The sequence below is a fragment of the Passer domesticus genome, chromosome Z (genome assembly GCF_036417665.1).
Source record: "Passer domesticus isolate bPasDom1 chromosome Z, bPasDom1.hap1, whole genome shotgun sequence".
NCBI lineage: Eukaryota > Metazoa > Chordata > Aves > Passeriformes > Passeridae > Passer > Passer domesticus.
This window is the reverse complement of record NC_087512.1, coordinates 14,422,427-14,446,048: the sequence shown is the minus strand read 5'-3', so window position 1 is coordinate 14,446,048 and position 23,622 is coordinate 14,422,427. Positions and strand designations below refer to the sequence as shown.

Here is a 23,622-nt window from a genome sequence, read left to right as displayed (position 1 = left end):
ACAGCATGGAGGCAGCAACAACATCAGAGCAAGCCTTGGCTGCCCCTTGCAAAGCTCAGGCTCAGGAATGGGCTGAAGCTGGAGTCCAAGGGTGAGGGGGAACGTGAAGGTACTCCTTCTGTGGGTCATTTGGTTGATTAAGTCTTGGCTGGTTTGGGTCTGCACTTCTTGTTGCACTGCAGAAAATCCAGCTGTCCATTCCTCCTGTCTTGGGGGGGACAGCGGCCTCGTCAGTGCCGCTTGCCGGAATGCCCAGGCCATGGTACCGTGCTTGTGCTGAGGGGCAGTGGCTTCTGGTTAATGTGTGCAATGTTTGGTTTTTTTTTCTCTGAAGAGACAGATTCTGAGACTGTGCCGGAGACCTCAGCCGTGGAAGAAAGTGACAGTGTGCCAGGCTCGCATGAAGAAATAGAACCAATAGAGGACACCAGCACACTTGCTGAGCCTGAGCAATATTCAGGTGAGTGCTTGCTAGATGCTGTCTTGGGCAAAGAGCAGCATTTCTGCTGTATCCCTGCAGTGCTCTCCATGGGTGAATTGCAGGTGCCCAGCACGCAGCCCGGGCCTGCAGCCCGGAGGAGTAGATGGGGCAGTGCTGCTCCCTGGCACACACTGGGCTCTTGTGCATGAGAGCTTGATGGGATCCCTCTTGGTCCCTGATGCTAAGACACCAGAGGCAGAGGAACCCATCTCTGAAGACAACATCAGATGTCAGTTCTGATTCACTAGCAGTGCCAGTCCTTGGGCATCTGAAGCACGCTGTGGGGTTATGCCTAGTGCAGAGCACAAACGCTGACTCTTGCATTGTCTCTTCTCCTGCCAGGGTCATCCGGTGGGCAAAAAGCCCAGACTGCTGGACACCGTGACACCGGCAAGTACTACATCCTAGTAGGGACAGTAGCAGCCTCAGCTTTGCTTCTGCTTGGGGCAGTGTCTGTGTATCTAGTCATGCATCAGCTGCTGAAGAGAGACAGGTCAGTTATTAATTGCTGCCATTGGCAAGGAAGTCTTTGCAGCATGCAGGAGCGCCCAGGCGGCTCCTCACAGGGCTCTGAGGAACCTGTGCTCCAAATTCCTATCTGTGAGGAGTCTTCTTGGAAATCTGTTTCTACAGGAGGAGCCAGGAGGACAAAGAGGCAAGAGGACAGGACTGGCACTCTTCCTGGGAAAGCTGTGGTCAGCCTAGAGGTGAAGCAGAGTCAGGAGAAGGAGCGGCAAGCGGCGAGAGAGCCCAAGGCAAGGGCTTCAGGGACAGCTGCCGCCTGTTTCCTGAGCTCTTTGCAGCAGAGCTCGCCCAGCTCTACAAGAACATGGGCGCAGACCCGTCACCTCTGCCCACCTGCTCCTTCTGTGCTCTGGCTGACAACGCCTCTTCACGGGACCACTGGATTTCCCTGGAGTCACCTCAGCCCACAGCATCCTCTTGCCCCTCCTACCAATACCAGCAGGACTATTATCTGTTAGAGGAGGATGATTAGTGATAGTGAGAGATGATTAGTGATAGTGATAGACATAAATAGTGATAGTGCTAGTGATTCTTTAAGTGATAGTGGTAGGGACAGTTGATATGAGAGGGTGGTGGTTGTTTTAATGATAGCGTTACTTGATATTAGAGGAGGGTAATTGTATTAGTGATAGTGATAGTGATAGTGATACATAGTGATAGTGGTAGTGATGGTAGGGCTACTTGATATTAGAGGGTGGTGGTTGTTTTAATGATAGTGATAGTTAATAGTAGAGGATAGTGATTGTTTTAATGATAGCGTTATTTGATATTAGAGGACAGCGATTGTATTAGCGATAGTGATAGTTAATATTAGAGGATGGTGATTGTTTTAGTGATAGTGGTACATTTAGTGATTGTGATACTTGGTATTAGCAGATAATGATTGTTTTCTTGATATTGATAAATAAATATGTTTCCAAAAGCAGTAAATTCTTGCCTGGTGTGGCTGTTTCTGTTGGGGTAGAATGCACAGAGCTGGGAGCAGGGCTGGGGCTGTGACAGGAGCTCTGAGAAACTTGCACTGCAGTGCAGGAGCTGCTTGTGCCACCTCAGCCTGCTTTGCTAGCAGTGGCCGTTCACAAAGCTTTCCTGCACCAGCATGGGGACACGCTGGCTAGCAGTGACATGCAGAAACTTCTCTGGGAGCTCATTTGGGATGCTGCCCTGAATCAAGAAGGTCTGGGCAGAGTGGGAAAGATGTTCTGCGAGGGATGGCTGTCTAGTAGCGAGCACATCAAGGAGACGCAAGGTGGTGACTTAGGAGGTGGCAGTCCCTCCCTGAAGAGCTTCAAGAGAGGAGCATCAAGGAGCGGAAAGCTGGAGCCGGGCTGTGTGAGAGGGGAAGGAATGTCCTATCAATCACAGGAGCCTTCTTAAAAATTAGATGGATAACAGCGACTACAATTATAATAAAAGTTACAGTCTTGTCGCAAGCAGTATGGGAAAAAAGCCCAGAGCTGGAATACAACAGAGAACTTTGATGTGATCTTTTGCTTGAGCGAGTGTGGCAGTTGCAGGCTCCTTTATTCCTGTTTTTGGACTTGACTTAACTTTTAGTTCAGGGAGATTAAGACTCAGGCAGTATAGACTGGGGTATATCCTGCTCGATTTCTCAAGTGATGGAATGTAGGAAGGCCTTGCAGGTGGAAAGAAGTGACGGAGTGCCTGTCTCAGATGAAGCAAGCGAGGCACTGCAAGAAACCAGCATGCCAGGGAACTGCTGTCCTGGGCTCACGAGTCCGACTGACGGTGGTCCTGCAGGCCTTTGCCCATGCCTGCTCCAGCTGGGCCATCTGCAGCCAAAGCTGGAGGTGTGAGTGCAGCAAAGCTGCTGTCCAAGAAACGCAGCACAGCTGCTGCTGAGGCTAACTGTTGCCTGCAGTGTGCGGGGAGGATATTGCCGGCAGCAATTGCCAGAGAGATGCTTGAAGGCATCTCTGGACAACGGGCTTATGGGGGTGTCCTTCTACTTCTTGCTCGGGCGGTAAAGACTGTCCCAAGACAATGCTCTTCCCTTTGAAGTGATGAAGAGGAACCACTAAGCTCCTCACCCTTGTTCCTCTCCTCTGCTCTCCACAGCAGCTCCGGCTGCGCCTCTGCGCCCTCTCTCATGGGCCTCTCTGAGATACCAGCAGCTCTGAGATAGCCACCTCCTGAGAGGGCAGCCCAAGGCTCTGTTCAGAAGAGAGCTGTGCCTCAACCCTTGAACCAAGCCTCACAAGCTCTTGTCATATAGACACCCACACCTGCAGCCTTCCAGATGCACAACTGAGAGCTGTGGCACATATGCATGGTCATGCTCTGCAGTACACTTTCTGAAATGCCTCGGCTGCTTCTGAGGGAGCTGACATGCCACTGCAGCAGGAAAACACCTCTGGATTCAATGGGGTCCGGCAAAAACCGTGCCTGGCATTTGCCTTGTGCGTTGCTCTGTCCAGTCGCCAGTGCCTTGGTTTGCCACCTCATCCCTGCTCTCTGCCCCTGGGGCCGGCAGGGGCGGGCCCGGGGCTGTGGGGCTGTGCCGGCCCCGCTTCCCGGGCCACAGCTCCAGCTGCTGCCGCTGCCTCTGAGCGGCCCCGCTCCGGCGCGAGGGCCGAGGCGCCAGAGCCGGGCCCGATTGGCCGCTGTCGTGGCGCTGCAGGAGAGCTCCCCGCCGTGTCCCGGCTGCAGAGAGCGGCTGCCGGGCCGGTTCGCCTGGGAGCCTGAAGCGAGCATGGCCCAGGGAGCGGAGCCGAGAAATAGAGACGGAAGAGACAGGGGCAGGAAGCAGAAGGGAGAGACAACGGGAGCAAAAGAGGGCCAGGGAACGGGAGCGGAGCTGCGGGAAGGGGCAGCAGGGACAGAGGAAGAGACGCAGAATGAGCAGGAGGGAGCAGGAGAGAGCGCAGTCTGGGCTGGAGCAGGATGGAGACTCTTGAAGAAGCTTTGAGGGACCACAAAATAGAGAGTGAGTGGCAAAGGAACAGGGCTATAGCGGGCAAGCAAGGGACTGGCAAGTGGCTAGAGCAACACACAAGGAGAAGTGCCCAGGGGCAGTTTTTGTATGCACTCCAGTAAATCCAGAGGTGCTTTCCTGCTGCAGTGGTCGCTGCGAGCCAGTGGCAGCAGCTGGGGCTGAGGCCCGGCAAGCGGGGCCGGCACAGCCCCGCAGCCCCGTGCCCGCCCCTCAGGGCCCCGTGCGCAATGGCGGCAGCAGGGGACGCGGAGGCCGCGGGCTGCGGGCGGCGTAGCCGCCCTGCCGGCCCACACGCCGCGGGCGGCTTCAGCAGCAGCACTGCAGGAGCTCTGGGGACACTGGTGCCACAGCTGGTGACGAGCCGCCGAGCAGCACAATGGCGCGGAGCGCGGTAAGGGAGAGCCTGGGCATGCAGCCGCCTAAGGAACACAGGAGGGCCGTGTTCATCGGTGCCTCCCCTCGGGCAGGAATGGAGGGTCCGAGATGGCGCTCAGAGCCAAGGCCGAGGCAGCTGGGCAGCCTGCCTGGGTCCTACGTAGGAAGGAGATGTCACTAAGACACCATCCAGCCTGCTCTGGCCCTCTGCTCATTTTGTTCCGCTGCCTTGACGGTGGGCAGTGATGTGTGCTTGATTCCAGAGGATGCCATGGGCTGAGTTTCTGCAGCTTGTCAGCTGCATAGGACTCTTACGAGCCTTGGAGAGAGACCCGAGGGGTGGAAATCTGTCAGTGCCTCTTTGCTTGCAGCTGGAAACACCTGGGGGTTAAGTGGTGCTTCAGGGACAACTGTACCAAAGGTGCTCTAGAAGGCTGTCCAAGAGCTTCTGAGCGTAGGTTGCCTGGCACACAGAAGTCATGCATATTTATTTGCCAGAAGAGCTGCTTGGCTAAAAGGCCAGCAGTGTTAACTGATATCTGCAGCAACCAAGACATTTGTGTGTGTCCCGTGGCAGTGCCTGATGGTGTCCGAGGACAAGCCAGAGGGAGCTGAGGGGCTCTGGATGACTGCTTGAGGGATCTGGGCCGCATGTGGTATTTTCTTCCGCCACGTGCAGTGAGCCAGACCCAGGAAGGCTCTAGAGGTGAATAGGCGGCAGCCTGGTGTTCCCAGCAGCAGTGTGGGAGTTTGAGCGTGGGTTAGTGTACAGGACAGCAGGCCTGATGGTGGCACATGGGCTACATCTGCCTGAAAGGGAGAAAGGCTCTTGGCTCCAGAGTTAGCAGGGCTCCTTGAGAGAGCTTTAAGTAGCATTGGAAGTTGAAAAGGGAGTAAACCAGGCTGACGGGGGAGATGCGTGAGCACTGCACAGCCATGTTTGCGTGACAGTGGAGGATGGAAGCAGTGCTGCCATCAAAGGTCATGAAACTGTAGCTGAAGTCATGGGAAAAGCAGGTTTTTGCCACAATTCTTTCAGACAAAAATACTACCAAAGAAACACTCTTGACTTTGGGCTTTTTACAGCAGACTTCATCCAGGTCTTCTTATAGGGAATTTCTGAGGAATAAGACGTGAGTGCCTCTGCATTCCCATGCACAACGCTGCCTCCAAAATACTCCAGCCCTTCTCCATTTGGCTCCTTCCATTCCTGTGCAGAATAAGGAAATTCAATAGAGGGGAGGTGCAGGAATTCACAGGCAACGTGGGCGTACGTTGGGGCCTTCACAGCCATCACTTTGGTATGAGGTCACAGAGCTCTGTTTGATGTCAGGTTCCAGAGCCCCACTGTGCTCTTCAGTGCTCACTCTGGACAACACTGCAGCAGCAGCAGCAGCAGCAGCAGAGTGTTGCTAGCAGGGGGGATGATGGTCCTGAGCCGCTACCTCCTGCTGCTCTTTCTCGTGGCCCTGCCAGCCCAGAATGCCCAGAGTGCTCCAGCAGCTGGGCAGGGAGCAGGTAGGCAGGCAGGGGCCAGCACACCACCCTGGTTGGCAGCAGCAGGGCCGGGAGCAGGGATGGCTGAGCCAGGAAGGCAGCACGGGGCAGGCAGAGGGGCAAAGGCTCCATGGGAGGTGTGAGGGGCTGGAGCTGCTTTAGGCTGCAGCATGGATAGAGCTTCCTAAGGAGCAAGGATGTAGGGAGGGTCGGGTCAGGCCCGGAAGCTCAGCACCAGTTCTCCATCACTCAGCAGTGGCTGTCCGTCCCTCCGCTCTGGTTGTCCAGCCTTGTGGGCCGGCTCCAGGGCTGACCCGCACACAGATCATGTGGGCACGCCACGGCTTTTCCCTTCATGTGGGAGCTGCCAGCTCAGTGTCCCAAGGGCAGCCAGACCCCCCTGCAGCTGTGAGGATGCAGAGCTACCTGAGCGTGCCCTATTCAGTGCCTTCCACATCCAGGCCTTGAGGTGTGCCCATCAGGGCAGTGCACGTGATGGTAACTTCTTGTGGGTGTTTGGTTGTAGTTGTGGAGACAGAGAGTGCTCTTTCAGGCCCTGAGCGAGGGGCAGATACCGTGCTGACTCCGAGCTGGTACCTCAAGCGTGAGTAGTCAGTCTGTCCTGCCTTCACAAAAAGGAGCGTCCCTTTTCCCTATTTTATTCACGAGAAAAATACCGTCATAGGTTAACGTGCTTTTGTAAATCTAACAGTAGGGATGAACGATGACAAGGTTCCTGAAGAGTTCCCTGAAGGATTGCCGGCTGTTCCAGAGGAGCTCCTGGCAGCCTTGGATAAAGCCCCATCTGGTTAGTATATCCCACTCTGTTAACCCTGGCAGCTGGGAAGCTGAGCTTTTGCTTCCTGTAGGCACGTGCTGTATCCTGGACAGCCAGAAGCACTCTGTCAGAGTCTTGCTGCAGGCCCACTCCATTTCACAGCTCCTGCAGGGAGCCCTAGAGATGGTCCAGCACAGCCTCTGCTGGCAGCTGTGCTTCCAGATGATTGCCAGGGCCTTCTCCAGCTGCTGCTGCAGTTGTAGCATTCCTGGCCAGGGCTGCTCTGCATGTGCAGACATTGGCATCCAGATGTTGGGCAAAGGCCAGTGCTGAATTTGGGTTCGGCACACGCTCAGCACAGCATGGAGGCAGCAACAACATCAGAGCAAGCCTTGGCTGCCCCTTGCAAAGCTCAGGCTCAGGAATGGGCTGAAGCTGGAGTCCAAGGGTGAGGGGGAACGTGAAGGTACTCCTTCTGTGGGTCATTTGGTTGATTAAGTCTTGGCTGGTTTGGGTCTGCACTTCTTGTTGCACTGCAGAAAATCCAGCTGTCCATTCCTCCTGTCTTGGGGGGGACAGCGGCCTCGTCAGTGCCGCTTGCCGGAGTGCCCAGGCCATGGTACCGTGCTTGTGCTGAGGGGCAGTGGCTTCTGGTTAATGTGTGCAATGTTTGGTTTTTTTTTCTCTGAAGAGACAGATTCTGAGACTGTGCCGGAGACCTTAGCTGTGGAAGAAAGTGACAGTGTGCCAGGCTCGCATGAAAAAAGAGAACCAATAGAGGACACCAGCACACTTGCTGAGCCTGAGCAATATTCAGGTGAGTGCTTGCTAGATGCTGTCTTGGGCAAAGAGCAGCATTTCTGCTGTATCCCTGCAGTGCTCTCCATGGGTGAATTGCAGGTGCCCAGCACGCAGCCTGGGGCTGCAGCCCGGAGGAGTAGATGGGGCAGTGCTGCTCCCTGGCACACACTGGGCTCTTGTGCATGAGAGCTTGATGGGATCCCTCTTGGTCCCTGATGCTAAGACACCAGAGGCAGAGGAACCCATCTCTGAAGACAACATCAGATGTCAGTTCTGATTCACTAGCAGTGCCAGTCCTTGGGCATCTGAAGCACGCTGTGGGGTTATGCCTAGTGCAGAGCACAAACGCTGACTCTTGCATTGTCTCTTCTCCTGCCAGGGTCATCCGGTGGGCAAAAAGCCCAGACTGCTGGACACCGTGACACCGGCAAGTACTACATCCTAGTAGGGACAGTAGCAGCCTCAGCTTTGCTTCTGCTTGGGGCAGTGTCTGTGTATCTAGTCATGCATCAGCTGCTGAAGAGAGACAGGTCAGTTATTAATTGCTGCCATTGGCAAGGAAGTCTTTGCAGCATGCAGGAGCGCCCAGGCGGCTCCTCGCAGGGCTCTGAGGAACCTGTGCTCCAAATTCCTATCTGTGAGGAGTCTTCTTGGAAATCTGTTTCTACAGGAGGAGCCAGGAGGACAAAGAGGCAAGAGGACAGGACTGGCACTCTTCCTGGGAAAGCTGTGGTCAGCCTAGAGGTGAAGCAGAGTCAGGAGAAGGAGCGGCAAGCGGCGAGAGAGCCCAAGGCAAGGGCTTCAGGGACAGCTGCCGCCTGTTTCCTGAGCTCTTTGCAGCAGAGCTCGCCCAGCTCTACAAGAACATGGGCGCAGACCCGTCACCTCTGCCCACCTGCTCCTTCTGTGCTCTGGCTGACAACGCCTCTTCACGGGACCACTGGATTTCCCTGGAGTCACCTCAGCCCACAGCATCCTCTTGCCCCTCCTACCAATACCAGCAGGACTATTATCTGTTAGAGGAGGATGATTAGTGATAGTGAGAGATGATTAGTGATAGTGATAGACATAAATAGTGATAGTGCTAGTGATTCTTTAAGTGATAGTGGTAGGGACAGTTGATATGAGAGGGTGGTGGTTGTTTTAATGATAGCGTTACTTGATATTAGAGGAGGGTAATTGTATTAGTGATAGTGATAGTGATAGTGATACATAGTGATAGTGGTAGTGATGGTAGGGCTACTTGATATTAGAGGGTGGTGGTTGTTTTAATGATAGTGATAGTTAATAGTAGAGGATAGTGATTGTTTTAATGATAGCGTTATTTGATATTAGAGGACAGCGATTGTATTAGCGATAGTGATAGTTAATATTAGAGGATGGTGATTGTTTTAGTGATAGTGGTACATTTAGTGATTGTGATACTTGGTATTAGCAGATAATGATTGTTTTCTTGATATTGATAAATAAATATGTTTCCAAAAGCAGTAAATTCTTGCCTGGTGTGGCTGTTTCTGTTGGGGTAGAATGCACAGAGCTGGGAGCAGGGCTGGGGCTGTGACAGGAGCTCTGAGAAACTTGCACTGCAGTGCAGGAGCTGCTTGTGCCACCTCAGCCTGCTTTGCTAGCAGTGGCCGTTCACAAAGCTTTCCTGCACCAGCATGGGGACACGCTGGCTAGCAGTGACATGCAGAAACTTCTCTGGGAGCTCATTTGGGATGCTGCCCTGAATCAAGAAGGTCTGGGCAGAGTGGGAAAGATGTTCTGCGAGGGATGGCTGTCTAGTAGCGAGCACATCAAGGAGACGCAAGGTGGTGACTTAGGAGGTGGCAGTCCCTCCCTGAAGAGCTTCAAGAGAGGAGCATCAAGGAGCGGAAAGCTGGAGCCGGGCTGTGTGAGAGGGGAAGGAATGTCCTATCAATCACAGGAGCCTTCTTAAAAATTAGATGGATAACAGCGACTACAATTATAATAAAAGTTACAGTCTTGTCGCAAGCAGTATGGGAAAAAAGCCCAGAGCTGGAATACAACAGAGAACTTTGATGTGATCTTTTGCTTGAGCGAGTGTGGCAGTTGCAGGCTCCTTTATTCCTGTTTTTGGACTTGACTTAACTTTTAGTTCAGGGAGATTAAGACTCAGGCAGTATAGACTGGGGTATATCCTGCTCGATTTCTCAAGTGATGGAATGTAGGAAGGCCTTGCAGGTGGAAAGAAGTGACGGAGTGCCTGTCTCAGATGAAGCAAGCGAGGCACTGCAAGAAACCAGCATGCCAGGGAACTGCTGTCCTGGGCTCACGAGTCCGACTGACGGTGGTCCTGCAGGCCTTTGCCCATGCCTGCTCCAGCTGGGCCATCTGCAGCCAAAGCTGGAGGTGTGAGTGCAGCAAAGCTGCTGTCCAAGAAACGCAGCACAGCTGCTGCTGAGGCTAACTGTTGCCTGCAGTGTGCGGGGAGGATATTGCCGGCAGCAATTGCCAGAGAGATGCTTGAAGGCATCTCTGGACAACGGGCTTATGGGGGTGTCCTTCTACTTCTTGCTCGGGCGGTAAAGACTGTCCCAAGACAATGCTCTTCCCTTTGAAGTGATGAAGAGGAACCACTAAGCTCCTCACCCTTGTTCCTCTCCTCTGCTCTCCACAGCAGCTCCGGCTGCGCCTCTGCGCCCTCTCTCATGGGCCTCTCTGAGATACCAGCAGCTCTGAGATAGCCACCTCCTGAGAGGGCAGCCCAAGGCTCTGTTCAGAAGAGAGCTGTGCCTCAACCCTTGAACCAAGCCTCACAAGCTCTTGTCATATAGACACCCACACCTGCAGCCTTCCAGATGCACAACTGAGAGCTGTGGCACATATGCATGGTCATGCTCTGCAGTACACTTTCTGAAATGCCTCGGCTGCTTCTGAGGGAGCTGACATGCCACTGCAGCAGGAAAACACCTCTGGATTCAATGGGGTCCGGCAAAAACCGTGCCTGGCATTTGCCTTGTGCGTTGCTCTGTCCAGTCGCCAGTGCCTTGGTTTGCCACCTCATCCCTGCTCTCTGCCCCTGGGGCCGGCAGGGGCGGGCCCGGGGCTGTGGGGCTGTGCCGGCCCCGCTTCCCGGGCCACAGCTCCAGCTGCTGCCGCTGCCTCTGAGCGGCCCCGCTCCGGCGCGAGGGCCGAGGCGCCAGAGCCGGGCCCGATTGGCCGCTGTCGTGGCGCTGCAGGAGAGCTCCCCGCCGTGTCCCGGCTGCAGAGAGCGGCTGCCGGGCCGGTTCGCCTGGGAGCCTGAAGCGAGTATGGCCCAGGGAGCGGAGCCGAGAAATAGAGACGGAAGAGACAGGGGCAGGAAGCAGAACGGAGAGACAACGGGAGCAAAAGAGGGCCAGGGAACGGGAGCGGAGCTGCGGGAAGGGGCAGCAGGGACAGAGGAAGAGACGCAGAATGAGCAGGAGGGAGCAGGAGAGAGCGCAGTCTGGGCTGGAGCAGGATGGAGACTCTTGAAGAAGCTTTGAGGGACCACAAAATAGAGAGTGAGTGGCAAAGGAACAGGGCTATAGCGGGCAAGCAAGGGACTGGCAAGTGGCTAGAGCAACACACAAGGAGAAGTGCCCAGGGGCAGTTTTTGTATGCACTCCAGTAAATCCAGAGGTGCTTTCCTGCTGCAGTGGTCGCTGCGAGCCAGTGGCAGCAGCTGGGGCTGAGGCCCGGCAAGCGGGGCCGGCACAGCCCCGCAGCCCCGTGCCCGCCCCTCAGGGCCCCGTGCGCAATGGCGGCAGCAGGGGACGCGGAGGCCGCGGGCTGCGGGCGGCGTAGCCGCCCTGCCGGCCCACACGCCGCGGGCGGCTTCAGCAGCAGCACTGCAGGAGCTCTGGGGACACTGGTGCCACAGCTGGTGACGAGCCGCCGAGCAGCACAATGGCGCGGAGCGCGGTAAGGGAGAGCCTGGGCATGCAGCCGCCTAAGGAACACAGGAGGGCCGTGTTCATCGGTGCCTCCCCTCGGGCAGGAATGGAGGGTCCGAGATGGCGCTCAGAGCCAAGGCCGAGGCAGCTGGGCAGCCTGCCTGGGTCCTACGTAGGAAGGAGGTGTCACTAAGACACCATCCAGCCTGCTCTGGCCCTCTGCTCATTTTGTTCCGCTGCCTTGACGGTGGGCAGTGATGTGTGCTTGATTCCAGAGGATGCCATGGGCTGAGTTTCTGCAGCTTGTCAGCTGCATAGGACTCTTACGAGCCTTGGAGAGAGACCCGAGGGGTGGAAATCTGTCAGTGCCTCTTTGCTTGCAGCTGGAAACACCTGGGGGTTAAGTGGTGCTTCAGGGACAACTGTACCAAAGGTGCTCTAGAAGGCTGTCCAAGAGCTTCTGAGCGTAGGTTGCCTGGCACACAGAAGTCATGCATATTTATTTGCCAGAAGAGCTGCTTGGCTAAAAGGCCAGCAGTGTTAACTGATATCTGCAGCAACCAAGACATTTGTGTGTGTCCCGTGGCAGTGCCTGATGGTGTCCGAGGACAAGCCAGAGGGAGCTGAGGGGCTCTGGATGACTGCTTGAGGGATCTGGGCCGCATGTGGTATTTTCTTCCGCCACGTGCAGTGAGCCAGACCCAGGGAGGCTCTAGAGGTGAAGAGGCGGCAGCCTGGTGTTCCCAGCAGCAGTGTGGGAGTTTGAGCGTGGGTTAGTGTACAGGACAGCAGGCCTGATGGTGGCACATGGGCTACATCTGCCTGAAAGGGAGAAAGGCTCTTGGCTCCAGAGTTAGCAGGGCTCCTTGAGAGAGCTTTAAGTAGCATTGGAAGTTGAAAAGGGAGTAAACCAGGCTGACGGGGGAGATGCGTGAGCACTGCACAGCCATGTTTGCGTGACAGTGGAGGATGGAAGCAGTGCTGCCATCAAAGGTCATGAAACTGTAGCTGAAGTCATGGGAAAAGCAGGTTTTTGCCACAATTCTTTCAGACAAAAATACTACCAAAGAAACACTCTTGACTTTGGGCTTTTTACAGCAGCCTTCATCCAGGTCTTCTTATAGGGAATTTCTGAGGAATAAGACGTGAGTGCCTCTGCATTCCCATGCACAACGCTGCCTCCAAAATACTCCAGCCCTTCTCCATTTGGCTCCTTCCATTCCTGTGCAGAATAAGGAAATTCAATAGAGGGGAGGTGCAGGAATTCACAGGCAACGTGGGCGTACGTTGGGGCCTTCACAGCCATCACTTTGGTATGAGGTCACAGAGCTCTGTTTGATGTCAGGTTCCAGAGCCCCACTGTGCTCTTCAGTGCTCACTCTGGACAACACTGCAGCAGCAGCAGCAGCAGCAGCAGAGTGTTGCTAGCAGGGGGGATGATGGTCCTGAGCCGCTACCTCCTGCTGCTCTTTCTCGTGGCCCTGCCAGCCCAGAATGCCCAGAGTGCTCCATCAGCTGGGCAGGGAGCAGGTAGGCAGGCAGGGGCCAGCACACCACCCTGGTTGGCAGCAGCAGGGCCGGGAGCAGGGATGGCTGAGCCAGGAAGGCAGCACGGGGCAGGCAGAGGGGCAAAGGCTCCATGGGAGGTGTGAGGGGCTGGAGCTGCTTTAGGCTGCAGCATGGATAGAGCTTCCTAAGGAGCAAGGATGTAGGGAGGGTCGGGTCAGGCCCGGAAGCTCAGCACCAGTTCTCCATCACTCAGCAGTGGCTGTCCGTCCCTCCGCTCTGGTTGTCCAGCCTTGTGGGCCGGCTCCAGGGCTGACCCGCACACAGATCATGTGGGCACGCCACGGCTTTTCCCTTCATGTGGGAGCTGCCAGCTCAGTGTCCCAAGGGCAGCCAGACCCCCCTGCAGCTGTGAGGATGCAGAGCTACCTGAGCGTGCCCTATTCAGTGCCTTCCACATCCAGGCCTTGAGGTGTGCCCATCAGGGCAGTGCACGTGATGGTAACTTCTTGTGGGTGTTTGGTTGTAGTTGTGGAGACAGAGAGTGCTCTTTCAGGCCCTGAGCGAGGGGCAGATACCGTGCTGACTCCGAGCTGGTACCTCAAGCGTGAGTAGTCAGTCTGTCCTGCCTTCACAAAAAGGAGCGTCCCTTTTCCCTATTTTATTCACGAGAAAAATACCGTCATAGGTTAACGTGCTTTTGTAAATCTAACAGTAGGGATGAACGATGACAAGGTTCCTGAAGAGTTCCCTGAAGGATTGCCGGCTGTTCCAGAGGAGCTCCTGGCAGCCTTGGATAAAGCCCCATCTGGTTAGTATATCCCACTCTGTTAACCCTGGCAGCTGGGAAGCTGAGCTTTTGCTTCCTGTAGGCACGTGCTGTATCCTGGACAGCCAGAAGCACTCTGTCAGAGTCTTGCTGCAGGCCCACTCCATTTCACAGCTCCTGCAGGGAGCCCTAGAGATGGTCCAGCACAGCCTCTGCTGGCAGCTGTGCTTCCAGATGATTGCCAGGGCCTTCTCCAGCTGCTGCTGCAGTTGTAGCATTCCTGGCCAGGGCTGCTCTGCATGTGCAGACATTGGCATCCAGATGTTGGGCAAAGGCCAGTGCTGAATTTGGGTTCGGCACACGCTCAGCACAGCATGGAGGCAGCAACAACATCAGAGCAAGCCTTGGCTGCCCCTTGCAAAGCTCAGGCTCAGGAATGGGCTGAAGCTGGAGTCCAAGGGTGAGGGGGAACGTGAAGGTACTCCTTCTGTGGGTCATTTGGTTGATTAAGTCTTGGCTGGTTTGGGTCTGCACTTCTTGTTGCACTGCAGAAAATCCAGCTGTCCATTCCTCCTGTCTTGGGGGGGACAGCGGCCTCGTCAGTGCCGCTTGCCGGAGTGCCCAGGCCATGGTACCGTGCTTGTGCTGAGGGGCAGTGGCTTCTGGTTAATGTGTGCAATGTTTGGTTTTTTTTTCTCTGAAGAGACAGATTCTGAGACTGTGCCGGAGACCTTAGCTGTGGAAGAAAGTGACAGTGTGCCAGGCTCGCATGAAAAAAGAGAACCAATAGAGGACACCAGCACACTTGCTGAGCCTGAGCAATATTCAGGTGAGTGCTTGCTAGATGCTGTCTTGGGCAAAGAGCAGCATTTCTGCTGTATCCCTGCAGTGCTCTCCATGGGTGAATTGCAGGTGCCCAGCACGCAGCCTGGGGCTGCAGCCCGGAGGAGTAGATGGGGCAGTGCTGCTCCCTGGCACACACTGGGCTCTTGTGCATGAGAGCTTGATGGGATCCCTCTTGGTCCCTGATGCTAAGACACCAGAGGCAGAGGAACCCATCTCTGAAGACAACATCAGATGTCAGTTCTGATTCACTAGCAGTGCCAGTCCTTGGGCATCTGAAGCACGCTGTGGGGTTATGCCTAGTGCAGAGCACAAACGCTGACTCTTGCATTGTCTCTTCTCCTGCCAGGGTCATCCGGTGGGCAAAAAGCCCAGACTGCTGGACACCGTGACACCGGCAAGTACTACATCCTAGTAGGGACAGTAGCAGCCTCAGCTTTGCTTCTGCTTGGGGCAGTGTCTGTGTATCTAGTCATGCATCAGCTGCTGAAGAGAGACAGGTCAGTTATTAATTGCTGCCATTGGCAAGGAAGTCTTTGCAGCATGCAGGAGCGCCCAGGCGGCTCCTCGCAGGGCTCTGAGGAACCTGTGCTCCAAATTCCTATCTGTGAGGAGTCTTCTTGGAAATCTGTTTCTACAGGAGGAGCCAGGAGGACAAAGAGGCAAGAGGACAGGACTGGCACTCTTCCTGGGAAAGCTGTGGTCAGCCTAGAGGTGAAGCAGAGTCAGGAGAAGGAGCGGCAAGCGGCGAGAGAGCCCAAGGCAAGGGCTTCAGGGACAGCTGCCGCCTGTTTCCTGAGCTCTTTGCAGCAGAGCTCGCCCAGCTCTACAAGAACATGGGCGCAGACCCGTCACCTCTGCCCACCTGCTCCTTCTGTGCTCTGGCTGACAACGCCTCTTCACGGGACCACTGGATTTCCCTGGAGTCACCTCAGCCCACAGCATCCTCTTGCCCCTCCTACCAATACCAGCAGGACTATTATCTGTTAGAGGAGGATGATTAGTGATAGTGAGAGATGATTAGTGATAGTGATAGACATAAATAGTGATAGTGCTAGTGATTCTTTAAGTGATAGTGGTAGGGACAGTTGATATGAGAGGGTGGTGGTTGTTTTAATGATAGCGTTAGTTAATATTAGAAGATAGTGATTGTTTTAATGATAGCGTTACTTGATATTAGAGGAGGGTAATTGTATTAGTGATAGTGATAGTGATACATAGTGATAGTGGTAGTGATGGTAGGGATACTTGATATTAGAGGGTGGTGGTTGTTTTAATGATAGTGATAGTTAATAGTAGAGGATAGTGATTGTTTTAATGATAGCGTTATTTGATATTAGAGGACAGCGATTGTATTAGCGATAGTGATAGTTAATATTAGAGGATGGTGATTGTTTTAGTGATAGTGGTACATTTAGTGATCGTGATACTTGGTATTAGCAGATAATGATTGTTTTCTTGATATTGATAAATAAATATGTTTCCAAAAGCAGTAAATTCTTGCCTGGTGTGGCTGTTTCTGTTGGGGTAGAATGCACAGAGCTGGGAGCAGGGCTGGGGCTGTGACAGGAGCTCTGAGAAACTTGCACTGCAGTGCAGGAGCTGCTTGTGCCACCTCAGCCTGCTTTGCCAGCAGTGGCCGTTCACAAAGCTTTCCTGCACCAGCATGGGGACACGCTGGCTAGCAGTGACATGCAGAAGCTTCTCTGGGAGCTCTTTTGGGATGCTGCCCTGAATCAGGAAGGTCTGGGCAGAAAGGGAAAGATGTTCTGCGAGGGATGGCTGTCCAGCAGCGAGCACATCAAGGAGACGCGAGGTGGTGACTTAGGTGGTGGCAGTCCCTCCCTGAAGAGCTTCAAGAGAGGAGCATCAAGGAGCGGAAAGCTGGAGCCGGGCTGTGTGAGAGGGGAAGGAATGTCCTATCAATCACAGGAGCCTTCTTAAAAATTAGATGGATAACAGCGACTACAATTATAATAAAAGTTACAGTCTTGTCGCACGCAGTATGGGAAAAAAGCCCAGAGCTGGAATACAACAGAGAACTTTGATGTGATCTTTTGCTTGAGCGAGTGTGGCAGTTGCAGGCTCCTTTATTCCTGTTTTTGGACTTGACTTAACTTTTAGTTCAGGGAGATTAAGACTCAGGCAGTATAGACTGGGGTATATCCTGCTCGATTTCTCAAGTGATGGAATGTAGGAAGGCCTTGCAGGTGGAAAGAAGTGACGGAGTGCCTGTCTCAGATGAAGCAAGCGAGGCACTGCAAGAAACCAGCATGCCAGGGAACTGCTGTCCTGGGCTCACGAGTCCGACTGACGGTGGCCCTGCAGGCCTTTGCCCATGCCTGCTCCAGCTGGGCCATCTGCAGCCAAAGCTGGAGGTGTGAGTGCAGCAAAGCTGCTGTCCAAGAAACGCAGCACAGCTGCTGCTGAGGCTAACTGTTGCCTGCAGTGAGCGGGGAGGATATTGCTGGCAGCAATTGCCAGAGAGATGCTTGAAGGCATCTCTGGACAACGGGCTTCTGGGGGTGTCCTTCTACTTCTTGCTCGGGCGGTAAAGACTTTCCCAAGACAATGCTCTTCCCTTTGAAGTGATGAAGAGGAACCGCTGAGCTCCTCACCATTGTTCCACTCCTCTGCTCTCCACAGCAGCTCCAGCTGTGCCTCTGCGCTGTCTGTCATGGGCCTCTCTGAGATACCAGCAGCTCTGAGATAGCCACCTCCTGAGAGGGCAGCCCAAGGCTCTGTTCAGAAGAGAGCTGTGCCTCAACCCTTGAACCAAGCCTCACAAGCTCTTGTCATATAGACACCCACACCTGCAGCCTTCCAGATGCACAACTGAGAGCTGTGCCACATATGCATGGTCATGCCCTGCAGTGCACTTTCTGAAATGCCTCGGCTGCTTCTGAGGGAGCTGACATGCCACTGCAGCAGGAAAACACCTCTGGATTCAATGGGGTCCGGCAAAAACCGTGCCTGGCATTTGCCTTGTGTGTTGCTCTGTCCAGTCACCAGTGCCTTGGTTTGCCACATCATCCCTGCTCTCTGCCCCTGGGGCCGGGAGAGGCGGGCCTGGGGCTGCGGGGCTGTGCCAGCCCCGCTTCCCAGGCCGTAGCTCCAGCTGCTGCCGCTGCCTCAGAGCGGCCCCGCTCCGGCGCGAGGGCCGAGGCGCCGGTGCCGGGCCCGATTGGCCGCTGTCGTGGCGCTGCAGGAGAGCTCCCCGCCGTGTCCCGGCTGCAGAGAGCAGCTGCCGGGCCGGTTCGCCTGGGAGCCTGAAGCGAGCATGGCCCAGGGAGCGGAGCCGAGAAATAGAGACGGAAGAGACAGGGGCAGGAAGCAGAACGGAGAGACAATGGGAGCAAAAGAGGGCCAGGGAACGGGAGCGGAGCTGCGGGAAGGGGCAGCAGGGACAGAGGAAGAGACGCAGAATGAGCAGGAGGGAGCAGGAGAGAGCGCAGTCTGGGCTGGGGCAGGATGGAGACTCTTGAAGAAGCTTTGGAGGGACCACAAAATAGAGAGTGAGTGGCAAAGGAACAGGGCTATAGCGGGCAAGCAAGGGACTGGCAGGTGGCTAGAGCAACACACAAGGAGAAGCCCAAGGGCAGCTTTTGTATGCACTCTGTCCTGGCTTGTAAAATAATCATGTATTCTATTTTTGCCATCTGTTGGGGGTTAGGCAGTTTTTCTTATCTCTTTCGAGAAGAATGACACTGAAGGGAAGATAATCTCCTGCTAATGGGCTATTGAATTACTCACTGTGTCTGGTAAGGTTAGTTACATCATCCCATTGGGAGATGCTCCGCCCAGAGCGAGGAGCCAAGCATCCCTGCCACCATAAAACAAGCATTTCTGAGACCACAGACAGCCTTCTTCGCTGGATTTCCCAGAGGAATCAGGAATCAAGGCCCAGCTTCTCCTTTGCCGCATTTCCAGAAAGGATCTACACCCTTCTGCAGATCGCCGCTCCAGGAGGGGCAGCCACCATCTGGCTGGACTACTATTAACACCCTGACTTCTCAGGGTGTCAGGTTTTTCTCACTCTGCCAGTGGTTTTTTGCTTGTGCTAAATTACATTGTTATTTAGTTTTTTTTCTTCCTAGTAAAAATCTGTTATTCCCATTCCCATATCTTTGCCTGAGAGCCCTTTTAATTCTGAAATTGTGATAATTCGGAGGGAGGGGGTTTACCTTTTCCATTTCACAGGAGCCTTTTGCCTTCCTACACAGACTCCTGTCTTTTCAAACCAAGACACACTCCAATAAATCCAGAGGTGTTTTCTCTTATGAATAGAAAGTTGTATTTTTTTTGATTTTCAGAGTTAAAAAAAAAACAAGTCAGACCTCTTTGGTTTCGCTGCCAAAGAAAAGCTCCTCAATTACCCGTTAATGGCCGGTGATTAACCATTGTTTCCCTGATGCTGGCCGCTTGCCCAGGAGACACCAGAGCAGACCCTCCAAGGTAAAGAGAATAGCAGTGACATCAGAGCCAGTATGCAGATGAGAAATGCATTGCGCCCGGAATTTTTACAGTTTTTACAAAAAAAACCCCTAAAATCACGAGCCAACAAGTGACTTAAATGACGTCTAAGGATGGGAGCGTAGTCTCGTACATGCTTGGACCCTTTTGCTTCTCACCCTAACCTGAAAAGATACTGATTAAAGAGACACCCCGGGGTGTTAGACAAACAAGCCAGGTATCCGCTACTCTCCCGTGAGGATGGAATCCCCAGCTCGGTCTGCAGACCAGCGGACAAAGCTGCATCATCCTCTTTCTCCGTGCCACGCCTGGGAGCAGCGACGGCGTGGGCACAACCCGTCGATTTCTCCCCACCTGAGCTGATTCTTCTTAATAAAGGCATTAAAAAGGAGAAAGATCTCCTGCCCATTTATTTCAGCTTGGGTGACTCGTCTGGGATAGCCACGCCTGAAGAGGATACCAGGACTGGGACGGCCGCCCACCCTGGACCTGCAGGACAGCTGGCTATCGGGACCAGAGAAGATCGGCTTGGGACAGTGACACGGAGCAGCGCCGGATTGGTGAGAATATCCGGCGGCGAGAGAGGGAGGCGAGCGAGTGTGTGTGAGTGAGACGAGGGCCGGCAGCTCGGCCCCTCGAAGCGAGTGAGGACCCCTCAGTACTGCGGTTCTGCACCCCCGCGAGGGGGCCGGCTGGGAACAGGGGGAAGCGAAGGAAATTGGTGATTGAGGCGCCTCCAAAGGGGTAAAGAGGACCCCCCTCCGGGCGTGCGGAGGAAATACTGTGTGAGTGGCACGCACCCCAAAAGCCCTGATACAGGTCCTAACGAAGGAAGTTAGGTGATTTAGAATATCAGGCAGTTTTGTCCTGACAAAGGAGGTCGGGCACCCCTCAGAGGCCAGGGTCTCAAGGTTTGGCTGGTTGAGTCTCAGCAGAGGAGGCCGAGATCTCTCAAAGTCCTGACGAAGGAGGTCAGGCAACTCACAAGTCCCGAGAAGGGTTCCGGAAGGTTTAAAAGCCCTGCAGGCAAACCAAGTCCTGACGAAGGAGGTCAGGCAAACCTCAGAGGCCAGGGCCTCGAGGATTTTGTTTTGTTTTGTTTGTTTGTTGATTCTTGGCAAGAGAAGACCAAGGTCTCAACAAAGTCCTGATGAAAAGGGTCAGAGAAATTGGAGTTTTGGCAGGAGGTCGAGACTTCTTAAATAAGATATATATTTCCTTTAGAGAAAAAGACATCTTTGTGATTTGTTTTGAGGCAGAAAAAAATGGGAGGGTGCAGTAGTAAGAAAGGTGGCCAAAGACTGAGGAATATACCTCCCCACAGTCCCCTAGGTGAACTATTAGAGAAATGGAACTTTATAGAAGCCACAGAAGGATTAGATAAAGTTAAGATCATTCATTACTGTTCAGAAGTGTGGCCAGAATTAGAGGTGCAAGGAGGATGGCCGTGGTGTGGGACGAAAGACAAGTGGATGTGTCAACAGCTGAGTAACTATCTGACGGCTCGAGAAGATACCGATGCTGAGCAATTATTATATGTAGCTTGTTGGTTGAATGCTATAAAGAATGAAGGAGAGCAAATTTTTAAAGTGCAGAGCAAGAAAGAAGGGAATGAAAGAGGAGATGCTGGAGTTAAAGAAATTGGTAAAAGGTGGGACCCCCTAGACTACTTGCCTCCTGATGCCCCTCCACCTTATAATCCTCTCCTTCGAGCACCTCAAATAGTAGATCCAGTTCTTCTCCCGGCTGCCATGGGGGCCATTCCCTCACCACCCCCTTCGACTCCTTTAGCTGCTTCTGCACCACCACTAATACCCACTCCACCTGCTGCATGCTCCACCACTTCTCCAGCTCCACCTAACACACACCCAAGCTCTTCTCCCCCTCCTACTGCTGTCCCTCCACCTCCTCCTAACTGGGACACAAATGCTTCCTTATCTAGTAACCCCTTATCACCAGGTACAGCCATTGACCTACAGCAGGTCCAAGCTAATGCTAATACCCCTCAAATGAATAATCTTGTGTCTGAAGATGGGCCATACTGTAGTACCCGATCCAAGACCTCCAAGGCAGAGAGACTTTTTCCCCTTAGAGAAGTTCCTATGCGAGGAGTAGCAGGAGGTGTTGGTTTTGTAAATGCTCCTCTAACTGCTTCTGAGGTGAGAGGATTCAAGAAGGAGTTAGGGAATTTAGTTGAAGACCCCGTAGGCATTGCTAACCAAGTGGATCAGTTTTTAGGTCCAAATATCTACACTTGGGGGGAGATGAATTCCATTCTAAATATATTATTTTCCCCAGAAGAGTCCCGAATGATTAGGGCTGCAAGCATAAGAATTTGGGAAAAAGATAATCGTCCAGGGCCCCAAGTGCCATCAGGTGAAGAAAAATTGCCACTAGTGGATCCCAATTGGAACCCTAACCAGGAAGCAGGGAGGAAAGCCATGACGGAGTACAGGTCTTTGATAATTCGGGGGGATCAGAGAATCAATTCCCAAAGGAACTAATACAAAACTGTCATCTGAGGGTATACAGGAGAAAGATGAAACTCCTGCTGCTTGGCTTAATCGCCTGAGGCGGAACTTTCAATTGTACTCCAGAACAGACCTGGACACCAGAGAGGGTGAAATGCTACTAAAATTCCATTTTGTTACTAAATCTTGGCCTGATATACGGAGAAAACTGGAAAAGATTGAGGATTGGCAAGAAAAAGACATTAACGAGTTATTGAGGGAAGCATTGAAAGTGTATTTAAGGAGGGAAGAAGAAAAAGCAAAGGCCAAAGCTAGGATCATGGTCTCTATAGCTAGAGAAAGTGTGGGGGCAAGCAACCCTTTCCTGCAGTCCAAGGCTACAAAAGAGTGGGGGGGTCCACCACCAGCAGCAGGCAAGGATAGGCCAGTACTGTCAGGGACAGGAGGCATGGAGAGGCCTTGAGTCCCTTTGAGTGAAAGCAGCTGCTATTACTGTGGAGCAACTGGACCCCCCCCCCAGACTGTTTAGCCTAAAGTTGTGAAACCTTTGCTAGCTGATCAAGCTAGCAAAGGATACAGCTTTAGGACCAGAGGATCCGGTAAAAGGTTTTTTTTAAGCAGAAACCACACTCGATTAGGGAAAAAGAAGAGAAGAACTCATATTTTGTGAAATTTAAAGTTACATCAAGGGCAATGCGGGAGTGGTTAACATCAGACGGACGGGTGTTGCTAAACAAAGCACTTGCTGGGATGGTGCTAACAGAACTACAGAAATTAACCCACTGGGGAGTCCAAGGACTATGTGATTATTTCCTAAGAAATAACCTGTGCATAAGCGTATATGACGTAGCAAAAGCAATCACAAAAGGGTGTTTAATTTGCCAAAAAGTAGCCATTCTTGTTAACATCCTGTAGCACAGGAGACTATCTGGAAGGAGAAGAAGCTACAAGGAAATATTTAGAAGTAATTGGAAGAACTCTAGAAGGACTTAGAAAAAGAGGATACCTCCCCCAAACCTCCCCTCTTGATACAAAAGCACACGACATCAACCAGGAGACTGGGTTTTAATAAAATCCTGGAATTATAGACCATTAATGCCTAAATTTGAAGGCCCCTTTCAGGTACTCCTCATCGCTAATTCTGCTGTGCGAACCAGAGAAAAAGGTTGGACCCACATCACGAGAATTAAAGGACCACTCTCACCCCCGGGCATTGGACAAGATTTCGTCAGTGTCTCCCTCTGGTATTGGACCAGATTCTACCCTCACACTCTAACTCAGGACAGGATTCAACCGCATCAGGAGTTAATTCAGCTGAGTATACTATTATAAAAGGACCAAATGACTTAAAGTTGACATTCAAAAAGACTGATGAACTGCGTAAGAAAAAAGTTTAGAATCATAACATGTCTTGAAGTATTTTAAGAAATTTGTAAAAGTTAAAAATTGTTAATAAGTAATTCTGGTTAAGTCGTCCCAACTTAGTACCAAAGACCCCAGGTTAATCTTCTCCAGAGTGCTCCCCTAGGAGAGACCAAATTAGCAGGGACAGATCAAGAGAGGTTTAACCAGAGGAGCAAGAGACTCTAAAGAGCTTGGAGACTTCTTCTCAGTAAAATCCTCAAGAGGCAAGGCTGGGTGGGCAGGCTGTGCAAGATGACCCATACCAGACTCTTGGGAAGGGTAGTAGTTATGGCTCTGGTTGCTGGTGGTGCTCTGGAGAGCCCAGGAGAGCTATGCAATGACTACTACCAACCTCTCTATTGAGAAAGAAGTAAGTTCCTTGCTGAGAGTCTACAACAATTATGTTAACCTCTCCCAATTGATCCTTTATCAAGAGAATAAGAAAATATATTGGATGGCCCGGAACACTGCCACCTTTAGGCAGCCACTCCTGGGAGAGCACCCTGTAGGAGAAGCCTGGTGGAGCTTTGAACGTGATACTACTAAAGCAAGCCAGGTAAATCTGGTCAAAGGAAAAAGTATTTCTAAATATTGGGAGGGCACGAAAAAAACTAATATCTTTCAGGAAACCCCTAAACACCTGTTTTGGGTCAATGGTACCACAACATCCACTGAATTGCCAAGAGACTGGTCTAGTGGTGGCATCATTAGAATTATAAAACAAACTGTCTTTATAATACACAAAGAATCTGGATCAAGTTTAAGAGTTCCTATATATGAGGATTTGAGAAAAACAAAACTGAAGAAGCAATATATGTTAAACAAAATTTTGAAACTACAATCAGAATTAGAAGTAATATCT

General features: G+C 52.7%; 2 protein-coding genes across 2 annotated transcripts; both read left to right on the top strand.

The window, feature by feature from the left end:
• Positions 1-6,274: 6,274 nt before the first annotated feature.
• Positions 6,275-8,845, top strand: LOC135290873 (uncharacterized). Its single transcript, XM_064404878.1, has 4 exons — positions 6,275-6,642; positions 7,304-7,429; positions 7,793-7,943; positions 8,084-8,845. Exons 1-4 carry the CDS (start codon positions 6,552-6,554, stop codon positions 8,445-8,447), a joined length of 732 nt encoding a protein of 243 aa, XP_064260948.1. The 5' UTR covers positions 6,275-6,551; the 3' UTR covers positions 8,448-8,845.
• Positions 8,846-13,243: 4,398 nt separating this feature from the next.
• On the top strand, positions 13,244-15,909 carry LOC135290772 (uncharacterized). The gene is made up of 4 exons (XM_064404711.1): positions 13,244-13,611; positions 14,273-14,398; positions 14,762-14,912; positions 15,053-15,909. Exons 1-4 carry the CDS (start codon positions 13,521-13,523, stop codon positions 15,414-15,416), a joined length of 732 nt encoding a protein of 243 aa, XP_064260781.1. The 5' UTR covers positions 13,244-13,520; the 3' UTR covers positions 15,417-15,909.
• Positions 15,910-23,622: the final 7,713 nt, after the last annotated feature.

Bases quoted from the DNA above. Each gene is read 5' to 3' on its own strand.
- LOC135290772 (XM_064404711.1), top strand. From the start codon at position 13,521: ATGAACGATGACAAGGTTCCTGAAGAGTTCCCTGAAGGATTGCCGGCT. The intron at 13,612-14,272 runs GTTAGTATATCC...TTTTCTCTGAAG, and splicing joins CTTGGATAAAGCCCCATCTG to AGACAGATTCTGAGACTGTG. The intron at 14,913-15,052 runs GTCAGTTATTAA...CTGTTTCTACAG, and splicing joins CAGCTGCTGAAGAGAGACAG to GAGGAGCCAGGAGGACAAAG.
- LOC135290873 (XM_064404878.1), top strand. From the start codon at position 6,552: ATGAACGATGACAAGGTTCCTGAAGAGTTCCCTGAAGGATTGCCGGCT. The intron at 6,643-7,303 runs GTTAGTATATCC...TTTTCTCTGAAG, and splicing joins CTTGGATAAAGCCCCATCTG to AGACAGATTCTGAGACTGTG. The intron at 7,944-8,083 runs GTCAGTTATTAA...CTGTTTCTACAG, and splicing joins CAGCTGCTGAAGAGAGACAG to GAGGAGCCAGGAGGACAAAG.